At 41.8% G+C, this 13,326-nt stretch overlaps 1 protein-coding gene across 1 annotated transcript in view; it reads left to right on the top strand.

Annotated features, from left to right (window-relative positions):
* The first annotated feature begins 268 nt into the window (after positions 1-268).
* Positions 269-13,326, top strand: part of cdk13 (cyclin dependent kinase 13) — a 45,011-nt gene continuing 31,953 nt past the window's right edge. Inside the window, exon 1 of the mRNA XM_008113030.3 lies at positions 269-1,797. Coding sequence (XP_008111237.2) covers positions 284-1,797 — 1,514 coding nt within the window. The 5' untranslated portion in view covers positions 269-283. The remainder of the gene's footprint in view (positions 1,798-13,326) is intronic.

The following is a 13,326-nucleotide window of genomic DNA, read 5'->3' as shown; positions in this document are numbered from 1 at the left end:
CTGTCAGATTTGTTGTACAACATGATGTTTTGGTGCTTACTGTGTAAAATCATAACCTACTTTGATGTTTAATAGGCTTTTCCTTAATCCCTCCTTATTATCCAACATATTCATTTATCCAACATTCTGCCGGCCCGTTTATGTTGGATAAGTGAGACTCTACTGTATTCTCTCCTGACGTTTCGCCCACATCTATGGCAGGCATCCTCAGAGGTTGAGGTGATATCGGCGTGTTTTGGTGCCACCCCGCGCATGGAGGAAGCGGAAGACTGAGGGCGGAACCATGACGACCTTAAGTGGACGAGGCTGCGCCTTCAACGTCTACTTCGGAAGCATCTGTTTGCGGAGCTTCCGGCGCAGGAAATTCTCGCGAGGTTTCGCGGGCGACGCTGGAGGAAGACGCAATCAGAACCCTCCAGCTTCGAGAGCGGCCGGTGCCGTGTTTGCTTCCGCGCAGGCGCAGTCGCGGCAGCTGCGCCGGCCGTCTCCCTTTCGGGGTGTTCTCTGTGGCGACCGAAGGAGGCCTCGAGGCGGGCGCGTCGCTTCTCCCGCCCGGAGTGAACGCGGGAGAGGCGGCGGAGTGCCGGGCAGCGGCGACGCGAGGGCCCCGAGGAGAGGCGCGCAGCCAGGCAGGCCGCACTCGGGCCCAGGCGGAAGAGGAAGACGCGAGGAGGCCGATCCCACGCTCCTTCCACCCGATGGCTGCCTCCTGCTCGTCTTCGTGGGCGCCTTGACGGAGCCCCGTTCCGCCCCGATGCCGAGCACCTCGGAGTCGCCGCCGGAGGCGAAGAAGCGGGCGCACCACCGCCGGCGAAAGCGCTACCCGTCGGGCCCTCTGCGGCCTCCGTCGCCGCCTCTGCCTCCTCCTCCTCCTCAGGCTCCGGCGCCTTCCTCGCTGCTGTTCCCGCTGCTGCAGCCCTCCTCGCTCCTGCAGCCGCCGCTGCCGCCGCAGTCGCTGCTCTTCCTGGCGGCCACCGGCTGCGGCGGGGGGGAAGGCGGCGAGCGGAAGCGCCCGCGGGGGAAGCGGCGCTCGGGCTCCCGGCACAAGCGGCGGCGGGGCAGGCTCGGGGCGGGGGCCGGGCTGCGGGGCGGGCTGGGCCTGGGGGCGCTGCTGGAGGCCAAGGCCAAGGAGGAGTACGACGACGTCAGCTCCCAGTCGGAGGGCGGAGGGGGAGGCGGGGGCGGGGCGGCGGGCGAGCGGGGCGGCAGGCGCAGGGAGTCCCCCTCCAGCAGCAGCGGGGCGCGGCGCTCTCGGGAGCGGCAGCGGGAGCACCGCCGGAGGGGGGAGGACAAGGACAGGGAGCCGCCTCAGGAGGGCCCTTCCCGGGGGGGAGCCGAGCCGCCTGCCTCCTCGTCCTCCTCTTCCTCCAAGCCCCGCAGCCGCCACAACCACGGAGACGCGCCTCGGAGTGGCGGCGGTGGCGGCAGCGACGGCCGCAGGAAGAGCTCGGCTGCCTCGCCCAGCGGCAACAGCAGCAGCAGCAGGAGGAAGGAGCGGGAAGGCAAGGCGAGCCGGGCCAAAGCCTACAAGGAGCCGCCCAAGGCCTACCGGGAGGACAGGGCCTACAGCCGCGAGGGCAATAGCCCCCACCGGGCCTCCTCGCAGCGCCAGCGCAGCCGCTGCAAGTCGCCCGCCAGCCCGCGCTCCTCGCTCAGCCCCTACCGGCGCCGCTCCCCCAGCTACAGCCGCCACAGCTCCTTCGAGCGCGGAGGAGGAGGCGGCGGCGGCGGGGATGGCTCTCCCGGGCCCTACAGCTCCTGGCGCCGCTCCCGCAGCCCCTACAGCCCCGCCGTCAGGTAAGCAGAGCGCCTCGGGGCCCCTTGCCTCGGAGGGTGGGCGAGCCACTGATTTATTTATTATTTTTATTCATTGACTGTATTTCTCCCCACTCTAGCGCGACCCCGGAGGCTTCCAAATTGGCAACAATTCAATGCCACAATAAACATAAGCATACAATTTTTTTATTTGTATGTTTATTGTTATGTGGATCTGTAATTGGCAAAGCAAACGAACCCAAAGGATGCTCACCAATGCTTCCTCTTCATCCTGGAAAGAACTGACAAGTTCTGTTCCCTATCTTATTAATGGCTCAGATCAGGGGTCCCCAAACTAAGGCCCCGGGGGCCGGATACGAAGCCATTTATCCGGCCCCCACGGCACAAGGGCAAAAGGGGTCTCTTCTTCTCTTCCAACCATTATTATTATTATTATTATTACCATTGAGGCTGGGTGGCCATCTGTCAGGGGTGCTTTGCTTGTGCTTTTGATGCACAAAGGCAGAAGGGGATTGGACTCAATGGCCCAAGGGGTCTCTTCCAACCCTCTTTTTTATTATTATTATTATTATTATTATTAACATTGAGGCTGGGTGGCCATCTGTCAGGGGTGCTTTGTTTGTGCTTTTGATGTACAAAGGCAGACGGGGATTGGACTAAATGGCCCAAGGGGTCTCTTCCAACCCTCTTTATTATTATTATTATTAACATTGAGGCTGGGTGGCCATCTGTCAGGGGTGCTTTGCTTGTGCTTTTGATGCACAAAGGCAGAAGGGGATTGGACGAAATGGCCCAAGGGGTCTCTTCCAACCCTCTTTATTATTATTATTATTAACATTGAGGCTGGGTGGCCATCTGTCAGGGGTGCTTTGCTTGTGCTTTCGGTGTACAAAGGCACAAGGGGATTGGACTCAGTGGCCCAAAGGGTCTCTCCCAACCCTCTTTGTTGTTGTTGTTGTTATTATTATTGCTCGGTGGCCAACTATAGTCCAGCCCTCCAACGGTCCGAAGGATCGTGAACTGGCCCCCTGTTTAAAAAGTTTTGGTATCCCTGGCTTAGATGAAGTGTTAGAAGACACGATCATCAAGTTTGCAGAGGACACCAAATTGGGAGGGATAGCTAATACTCCAGAAGACAGGAGCAGAAGTCAAAACGATCTTCACAAATTAGATGATGGGCCAAAACTAACAAAATGAAGTTCAACAGGGACAAATGCAAGATACTCCACTTAGGCAGAAAAAAATTGAAAAGCAAAGATACAGAATGGGGGATGCCTGGCTTGACAGCAGTAGGTGTAAAAAAGATCTTGGAGTCCTCGTGGACAAGAAGTTTAACATGAGCCAATAATGTGATGTGGTGGCTAAAAAACCCGATGAGATTTTGGCCTTTATAAATAGGAATATAATGTAGGTCAAAGGCTCGCAACCTTTTTTTGACCAGGGACCACTCTCCCAACATTAGTACCAAAAGGGTTACAAATCAGTTTTTGGTCAACTTCAGATTTCGTTTGGTTATTTGGGATGCTGATTCAGAAAACTGCATTGGATGCAGCACATCAGCTCTAGTTTCTGATACAAAACATATACCATTCAGTAGTCGCTATCTGCTCGCCCACAGAAAACAACATTTAATAATCTAAAACTGATGTGGTCTAGCCAATGCAGAAAGGAGCAGAAATAAAATAAAGAGGAAGGAGGTTTGCGAACCAGATTTTTGTTTCTACTGGTCTAAATCCAGGGAAGTCATGCTTCCCTCTATTCTGCCTCGGTCAGACCACACCTGGAATACTGTGTCCAATTCTGGGCATCGCAATTTAAAGGAGATGTTGACAAGCTGGAATGTGTCCAGAGGTCGACTAAAATGATCAAGGGTCTGGAGAACAAGGCCCATGAGGAGCGGCTTAAAGAGCTGGGCATTTTTAGCCTACAGAAGGGAAGGCTGAGAGGAGACATGACAGAAACCTAGAGTTGGAGAAAATCTTGTGGGCCATCCCATCCTGCAGGACAATCACATTCAAAGCACCCCCGACAGATGGCTGTTCAGCCTCTGTTCAAAAGCCTTCAAAAAAGGAGCTTCCACCACACTCCAAGGCCGAGAGTTCCACTGCTGAATTGCTCTCACAATTGCTCTCTCTAATGTTCAGGTGGAATCACTTTTCCTGTATTTGAAGCCATTGTTCTGCATCCTAGTCTCCAGGGCAGCAGAAAACAAGCTTGCTCCCTCCTCCCTATGACTTCCCCTCACATATTTGGGATGGCCTGCGAGGTCTCTTCCAACTCTAGGATTCCATCATGTCTCCTCTCAGCCTTCTCTACTGCATGCCCAGCACTTTAAGCCACTCCTCGTAGGGCCTGTTCTCCAGATACTTGATGTATTATACAGTAGAGTCTCACTTATCCAACATAAACGGGCCGGCAGAACGTTGGATAAGCGAATATGTTGGATAATAAGGAGGGATTAAGGAAAAACCTATTAAACATCAAATTAGGTTATGCTTTTACAAATTAAGCACCAAAGCGTCATGTTATACCACAAATTTGACAGAAAAAGTAGTTCAATACACAGTAATGCTATGTAGAAATTACTGTATTTACGAACTTGGCACCAAAATATCATGATGTATTGAAAACATTGGCTACAAAAAAGTGTTGGATAATCCAGAATGTTGGATAAGCGAGTGTTGGATAAGTGAGACTCTACTGTATATGCATTATTCAGACATTAAAATCAATAAAATCATAAGAACCATAACATATTAATACATTAAATAAACTGTTAAAATATAACACAGAGACCTGAAATCATAATCCAGGAGCTATTCCAATCATATTCCAATCAGTTAATGACTGCCTATTGTACTGTACTATTTTCCAAATGCTTGGTTCTATAGCCAGGTTTTAACTTTCTTTCTAAAGGTCAGGAGGGAGGGAGGCGATCTAATTTCACAGGGATTTCCACAGCCACGCTGCCACCACTGAAAGGCCCTGTCCCTCATTCAGGGCTCAACGTGATGCTGGTGCTTTGAGCCACCCTCCTCAGCCTCCCCTGAAGCCATGGGCCAAGGGTGTCAGTCCCATTTTCACCCAGCAGCCTTATGGTTGCCTTCAGGAGACCTTATTTATTTGTTTGAATCGATTTTGACCCCGCTTTTCTCCCGCACCAAGGCAAGACTTAAAGCAGCTAACAATACAATTAAGAACATACAAAGTAAAAAAATTAAAACAGATTAAAATCTGATAAATTCCTTATAGCAACCTGATGATCTAAGGCTGTCAGTGATAAAATCCTATTTACAAATGTAACATACATATTTAAAGCTATTAATTAACCGCACTGGGAGCCAAGTTCCCGTACTCTTGAATCTATAGAGACCCATGGTCCATCTACAATTTTAATTTTCCCTGAAAGCCTGTTCAAACATAAAAGTTTGAATCAATGGATGGAAAAATTGGTCCCCGCTCCTTAGTTTGTATCCAATTTGAGTCCCCAGATGTTACTGGGGGCCTTTCCAGACAGGCTCTATATCCCAGGATCTGATCCCAGCTTTTCTGTTTATCCCAGATTATCTGGCAGTGCAGACTCATATGATCCAGTTTAAAGCAGAAAATCTGGGATATATGACCTATCTGGAAGGGCCCTGAGCAACAAAGCCCATCCCTTTTGATTGATCAGGGCCCTTCCAGACAGGCCGTATACCCCAGGACCTGATCCCAGGTTTTCTGCATTAAACTGTATTATATGAGTCCCCACTGCCAGATAATCTGGAATAAACAATAAACCTGGGATCGGATCCCGAGATAAAGGGAAGTGTGGAAGGGCCCTAAGTAGCACGATTTTTGTTCCTGGGTTATCAATGTCATTTCCAAATTGATCCTGTCATAAAAACACAGAAAAAATGTATTCAGTGGCAAAATCATTGTTTTTGTGGGACACCCTGCAACACATTTTACTGTAGTTTTTCAATTAATATCTCAACCAATTCAACACCATATGTGGCAGTCACAAAAACAAGGTTTATGGAGTGTAACAACGTAGGTACCACACAATTAACCAGGAAATAACACTTTCAAATCAAGAACATAATTAAAAAATGTTTTTACATAGTGTATATAGGGTAATGGGAATTACATCCTGACAGCACTTGTGGCTCTGATGATGAGGACAGTTTAAAGGGCATTTTGAAGTCGGGCCTCATATCTACAAGTCTTATATCCAAACCCCCACTCTCTTGACTTAAGCAGATCAAACTGCAGCCTTTTAGATGTTACTGTATCAATATCCGCAAAAGCTCTGGTCATCATGTCTAATGATGGGTAATACAGGAGTTGAGGTGTTGTATGGAATCCTCTGAAGATGCCAGCCACAGATGCAGGTGAAACCTTAGGAGGAAATGTTGCTAGAACACAGTCATAGAGGCTGGAAAGCACACAACAGTGATTCCAGCTGTGAACGCCTTCGACAGTACATTAAATACAGGAGTTGTAGTCCAGCATTTAGAGAGCTGCATTAAATTACATGGCAGGCTGAATTCACCCCACATTCTATGGGTTTGACACACATGCCATAGTAGAAAGATGGCTTCTCTAGTCATGTTCAACTTTGATTCAAATTTGAAAGTAGGACACTTAAAGGTGCTTGCACTGCAGTTGCAAGCACGTTTTCTTCCTAAACAATTATCTCAAGTTATTGTTATTTGATCAAAATTGGATAGCCAGAGTCTCATTGGTCGTGCAGTCCTTTCAGAAAAGTGAAACTTCAGCTAACAGCACTTGGAAAAAAAATACAAAACATTTAAAGTATTCAGATTTAGAAAGTATTGATTTCTTGTTCTAGATTTTAGAAAATAAATCAGTTACAGTGATGGTAGTTATGCATACTATTCATTAGTTATGCTTATGTCATGTGACCTGAAGCAATCAGAAAGCCTGCATGGCAGTGATTAAAGGAACAGTGTCTTTTCTTGAGTTAAAAAATAGAGGACTATTAACTCCTTTAAGTGTTAAATGTATACCCTGCCTTTCTCTGTGGGTGGGCCATGTGCTTTTCTTAGTAGAAGCTGTAGAATGAGTTGCCTTTTTATACTGTGTTGCTGTAAATCCCTTTTTTGCATCCAGCTTTACATTTTCAAGTACAGTAACTGGCACCCATTGGGATGGTTAGATGGCAGATAAATGTAGTTTCTGGCTGCTTGGGAGTTACTATTAAAATAGGTCTAACTAATATTAGGCCCCACACTATACCATCCCATAAACTTTGTGTTGACTTTATATTAATGGGGAAAGGCAGTAATTAAAAGCAAATTAAGACAAAGAAAGGCACACTTCACTTAATGTAACACCATTTCCCTGTATTATAAAAACAGCTTAGTGAATGCAGTATACAATTTAGTTATTTTGGCTGGTTGCTTGAGTTCTGGTTAACTGAGAGTCTACTGTTTATGTTATTTATTTAAATGTATATACTGAATTAGGGTTGTCAGTCACTGCAGCCATAAGTTACATATGTGGAGATAATCCCCACCAAGATATGTGAGAAATGAATAAACAATAAGATCATAAGATATTGACAATTATTTCCTTACTGCTTCATAGAAATGAAAGGGTAGGTTTTGTGCCTAACTTCCATGTATATGTCAGGCAACTTTTAACATTTTATCATGTTCCTTCTTGATTTGTGTTTCTGTGATTAGAATTTAAACATACTATAATTATTGCCTCATTACTTTCTCCTTGGGATATTTAGGTAGATTGTTGATAATAACGTTTTCAATAGCTTGATCCTTCGCATCAAATAGAAGTACATTGAAAATGCTCCCAAGTAAATATGATAGATTCAGCAGTCCTCATTTCCTTTATTTCCGTTCTACAATGTGTTTTTGTGTGTTTTCCTCATACTTGTTGACTTCGTGTCCTGGAAGGCCTGGCCCATGATAGCTACACTGTGTAAATGACTTGAAGTCACACAGCATATCAACCCATGCAGCATTTAATATTACTGTACAACATGCCTTATCCAACAGTCAGCAATACATAGGAGAGAATAAAATACCAGAGGAATAAAAATATACTGCCTACAGAGATTTTAAAAAATAATCTGAATTTCATAAGAACAGGTGCAGTTCTCTTTGGTAATTGGCAATTATTGGTTGGCAGTTACATCTTTCTGTATCAGCAGATTTCTTTCCAGTTCTAACCTTGATTTCCAGCTTCCTTCCATACTTTTCTCCCAATTTCCATTCCAGAGTTAAAGATTGCTAGTTCTACTTCAAGTCCCCCATATGTTTAGATGAAATAAATTGATCTTTTTCCACCAAGGACTCTGCCTTCAGGCAGAACGTTTTAAGAAGCCCTAAGGTAGTTTGGTTGGAAGGGAATACTCATTTCTTGATAATAATTTCTCTTCACCATGCACTTATCAATCTTTGTAGCTGTCCTATGTAGCTATGAAAGTCAATCCCTCTTTCTCTTTATAGTAGTGTGGAGTCATCTTTTTTTGTAGTTGTCAGCCTTGTGAGATACTGTATTTCTTAAAATAATCTTCTCATACTGATTCATTTAGGTATGACGTCACGTTTTTCAGTCATCTACATGAGTTCACCATACATTCTGTGGATAGTGATGATTTATCATGTCAGTTTTCAAAACAGTATTGTGATTCCAAAAGGATAGTTTCCCTTTATAATGATAAAAGCCACAAGCCTAAAAACTACAAAGAAGATGACTCCATACTATTATAATGGATCATGTATTTTTATAAGGATAATAGTGTTGCTGATTGCTTCATCTTACCTCGCCATTTCTGATTGATATTCTCTTTTTTCTTGCATTGAAATGATTTCATGATGCATTTTAACAGTTTTTCAGATCTAAGTTATGGTTAATATGAGCAGATGTAAGTTGTTTTTTTCTGATTCTTAGTTTTTTGGATAAGTATAGTATAAAAGCACATATCGTTTAAAACAAACAAACCAATGAATTCCTATTGTCAATTTGCATAATCTCAGTTCACTTTAAAGTATTATGACTACATGGATTTCAGTTGGTCTGTTCTCATGCTAAATCCATTGCCACAAGAGAGCCAGCCTTTTATTTTCTGCTCAACTGAATGGTGACATATAGGCTGATTTGCTACATTTTTGGAGTAAGCTGAACAACATTACTTTTTGATCAGATATTATATTCTCGGTTAATAGAATATTTTAACATTGATTTCCCAGTAAAGGTCATTTTAGTTCATCATTTTGGTTTTTTGGGAACTTGAGCAGGTTTATATCAGGGCAACATTATATAATGAAATTATATATACTGTATTTGTGTTCATGGTTGTCTTACTATCTTTGTGAGATATTAATGAAAAAGACATGTGCCAATATGCAATTGATTTTTGAAGTTGCTTGCTGTCAGATATGATTTCTTGATTGAAAGAAAACATGAATTGACTTTGAAACTGAAGTTGGGAATGATTTTGATGGTGTATTTTTTGTTCGTGTAATAACTAAAGCTTGTTGAATAGGTTATTTGATTGTGATACTATTTCATAACTTATGGTTTGGAAGTTTTTTAGTGTAGCTATCAGGACAACAGAGGCCTTACTATGCTTGGCACATATTCATCAAAGTCAGGATTGACCTGAGCCCATAAATATTGTGAAAGCACCTTTGCTAGCTTCTGTAGTCTTTTGAATAATAACATTATCTTAATTAGTGCAGTTATAGTACCCCCAGTAAGAGTACTTTGCAAATGTCTTGGTCTAAGGAGAGTAAAATTAAAATAATATCTTTCCAGACCAAGTGAAAATGTTGAATCTAAACTTGTTACTTTCATTTCCTAAGATGTCACAAGTTGAAAACATATACAGAATTTAGTTACTCTCCAAACTTATTTCAAGGCTGTAGAAGTTTCTTCCCTCTGGAAAAGTACATGAAATGAGCTTCTAATCCATTCCACTGTTCCTCTTCTTTCTTGTGTGTCAGGTCACTGTCCCTTAAAATATAAATCCTCTAGAATTTGGTCAAAATTCAGGATGGTGAAATGTCTTGAGCATTGAACTTGATTTTAGAGACCAGGGTTTGAATTTCCACTCAGTAATAGAAACTCACTGGGTGGTCTTGGGTAAGTCACCCTTTCTCAGCCCCCTAGGAAGGCAAGGGCAAACACCCTCTTGCCATCATAACCCTGAGATAGGGCCATCATACCATAAAGCACACAGAAATAAGGATTCTGGTACTAGGAGGAAACTTTAGAGTTTACTTTTATTTTCAGCCCATTAATAGCCCATTCCTCTTGAATACAGTAATACAGTAATTTCATGATAACAAGTGTGTTTACATGAAATACTAAGTAACCATAGGCATTTCACATAGTAACCAGTTTTTGGGTGGATGGCATCACCTGTGTTGTCATCACTTAACTTGCTAATGAAAATGTTCAGTCTGCTATATATCAGAATAGACATTTATATAAATGTTAATTTTGTTGCTGCGATAGTTATTAAACTTGACAAATTGCAACTCCTCCCTTGTTTAGCTGGCTTAATGTACCAATAAAAATATTGGTAAAATGGCTTAAAAACGAATCACAGATAGGCAAACATGTATAGTACAGGTTGTGAGCATTAAAATTGAAACATGGCAAGACATTTTACATCATTCAAAAAATATTTCTGGAATAGTGAAATTTTTACTGCACCTTCAGCAATAGATGAGTCAATCTCTTCTTCGAATACTGCTTCTGAAAAACATGTGTCCTACATATTCATCAATATGATTTGTCTAGGTGGTGAAATATGTAACAGAGCTTTTTGTGCTAGTAAATTATAGGTATTTTTTAATGAGAAGAAATTGTCTTGTAACAATACTTATAGTAGAAAGGGATGCTGATTCTTTCAAATTTCAACCCTTTGAACTTTGAATCTAGAAAATCCCTGAAATGTTACGAACAGTTTTGGGTGTATATGTGGGTGAAGTGGATATCTATGAAAGTCTCATTTTTCATCTGGCTCTTTAGGATTCATATTTTAAAACCATCTTCATTGAAATATGAAAATAAGATTTTATTAATTGAGTTTAGATTATTTAAATACTGATCACAGTTCCACCAAAGTGTTAAATCTCCTGGATTTCTGACTGAAAAAGTAAATAAGAAAAAACACCTTAATTTTGTTCACTTTATCTCTGAATTATATTCTATTTTCACTTAACATTTTATTGCTTTGTTTGTAATCTGCCCTATCATTGAAAGTCTGTTTGTATATTCTTAAAATAAATGTACTTAATTAATATTCAATCTATTTTTCTAGATCTTTACTTGTATACATGATTCAGTATTATTTTGGAAACATTTAGGACTCATAGAGTATTTAAGACTAAGTAGTTCTGTTTCATTTTTCCAGGACATAATTATTCCCTATATACTATATTGTAAGCTTGAGATTTTATGATGACAATATTGATGAATCTGAGCAATTAGTGAAATGTTAGCAAAAGCAAAAAGGACAGCTCAACTAAAATCTCTGTAAATAAAAACGATTAACATTTTGCTTGCTATTGTTAGATCTTAATTGATGTCATTCTTCTGTAAAGAGGAGAGTATAGATTTAGTCTGTCAGTAATGATGCGTTTGTGAATGTATATCAGTAATAAAATATGTTTTCAGAGTACGGGGTATGATGGAGATATGGTATGAACATGTGGTATGAAAATGCAGAACCTCATGGTCCTTGAAACAGCCTGAACTGTGAAGGATACTTATGGATGTGTTGGAGGATTTTGCTCAAAACAATAGAAATTATAATAAAATAAATAAATACATTTTATTGATTAGCCCTTAGCCCATATCACCATACTGAACCAAACAACAAAATTTGATACAACTTAATAAAAGTTAAATAAGACACTTACAATAATACAATAAATAAGTATGATAAAACTGAATATATATATCATATTTCCCTATGCCCCCTACAATGTACCCCGATGAGCCCCACATGTGTGGATCTTGGACGTAATGCTTTACTTAAATACAGGGCTGTTTTATATGTTATTTTTGGATCGTGGTCACACATAAAATATGTTGTTCTGATAAGAGATTCCCAATAAATTGTCCATTTGATATATGGACCAAGGTACAAGACTCTCATCTTCTGATACAATTTACAATCAAATAATTTGTGCGTTAGAGCCTCAATTTCAGGTGCTCCACAGATACAAATCTGTTCATTATAATGGATGCTGTTAAATCACCCTTATTTGACCATTGTATCAAGCTGATCATATCTAGCTCAAGCGAATACCTCCTTAAAGTGTTTTTTAGCAATATAAATTATACATTTAATCTAAAACTGGTATCAAACACTCAAGTCTCCATGTGTTTGTTATCAAGACTATTTTTAGCCATCATAGGCTCAGTATGGCTATCTTCAAAGGATAGAGTCTTGATGTCAGGTCCGTAAATGACTGTGAAGACCTATTATGTATCCACATGGTATTTCACAATGAGGACATACCATAGATTTCCAGATGGAAGCTGGTCATGATAGGGGTTTGCTTGAAGTGCCTTCCTCCTGGCATGTTTCTTCTTTTCGTCCCATATTCGTGCGTCTTCAAAATCCATAGCACCATTGATAACTGCTTATCTCCAGTGACAGTGCTCAAGTGCCAAGGCTTCTCGGTTCTCAGTCTTTATACTGTATTTTTTAGGTTTTAAGCCTATCTTTAAATATCTTTTGTTTTCCAGCAACATTCGATTTTTCATTCTTGAGTTGAAGAGTTTGGGAGACGGTGATCGAGCATTCGAACAATGTGTCCATTCGATGGCAGAGAATAATTGCTTCATTGCTGGCAGTCTTTGCTTTCTCTAGAACACTGGTGTTAGTCCACCTGTCTTCTCAAGAGATTTGAAGGATTTTTTTTTTGAAGGCAACGACTTCTATCTAGAAGTTGAGAGTGACATTTGTAGATGGCCTGTGTTTTGGAGGCATATAGTAGAGTCGGAAGATCAGTAGCTTTATAAACAAGTGTCTTGGTGGCCTGACCCTCAAACACTGTGCTTTATTTTTAAATATGCTTCCTTTGCTCAGACAGTGTTGTATTTCAACACCGATGTCGACTTTAGCGAAGAGGTGGCTAACTAGGTAGTGGACATGGCCAGCATCTTTACCATTACACTGTATTCTTGGTATCACAGAAGGATTGGTTTGTGCCTGCCGGTAGAGGGGCACTTTGATTTTTTTGATGTTGAGTGGGAGGCAAAGCTTTTCATATCTTCTGTGACAGTGTAAAGTGGCTTGTAGTTCTTCTCTTAATGAGCACAACTACGTTATCATCAGCATATTGGGAATTCTATAATAGAAGTTGTTGTTATCTTACTTTTGCCTTCTCATGAAATGTATTCAGTGATACTTTCCTTTTCTTCAACATTCTGCAAGTTCAACATAACAAATTTCATAGACTGGGATCACATGCATACCAACATTTTTATATGGTGGTGTTGCATTAACATTTAAGCAGTTGTTTTACTGTGTCTAAAGGATTTGCTGTAGAAAATCCCGAG

The sequence above is a fragment of the Anolis carolinensis genome, chromosome 6 (genome assembly GCF_035594765.1).
Source record: "Anolis carolinensis isolate JA03-04 chromosome 6, rAnoCar3.1.pri, whole genome shotgun sequence".
NCBI lineage: Eukaryota > Metazoa > Chordata > Lepidosauria > Squamata > Dactyloidae > Anolis > Anolis carolinensis.
Note: the sequence above shows the minus strand (reverse complement) of the source record. Positions and strands in the feature narration are given on the sequence as shown.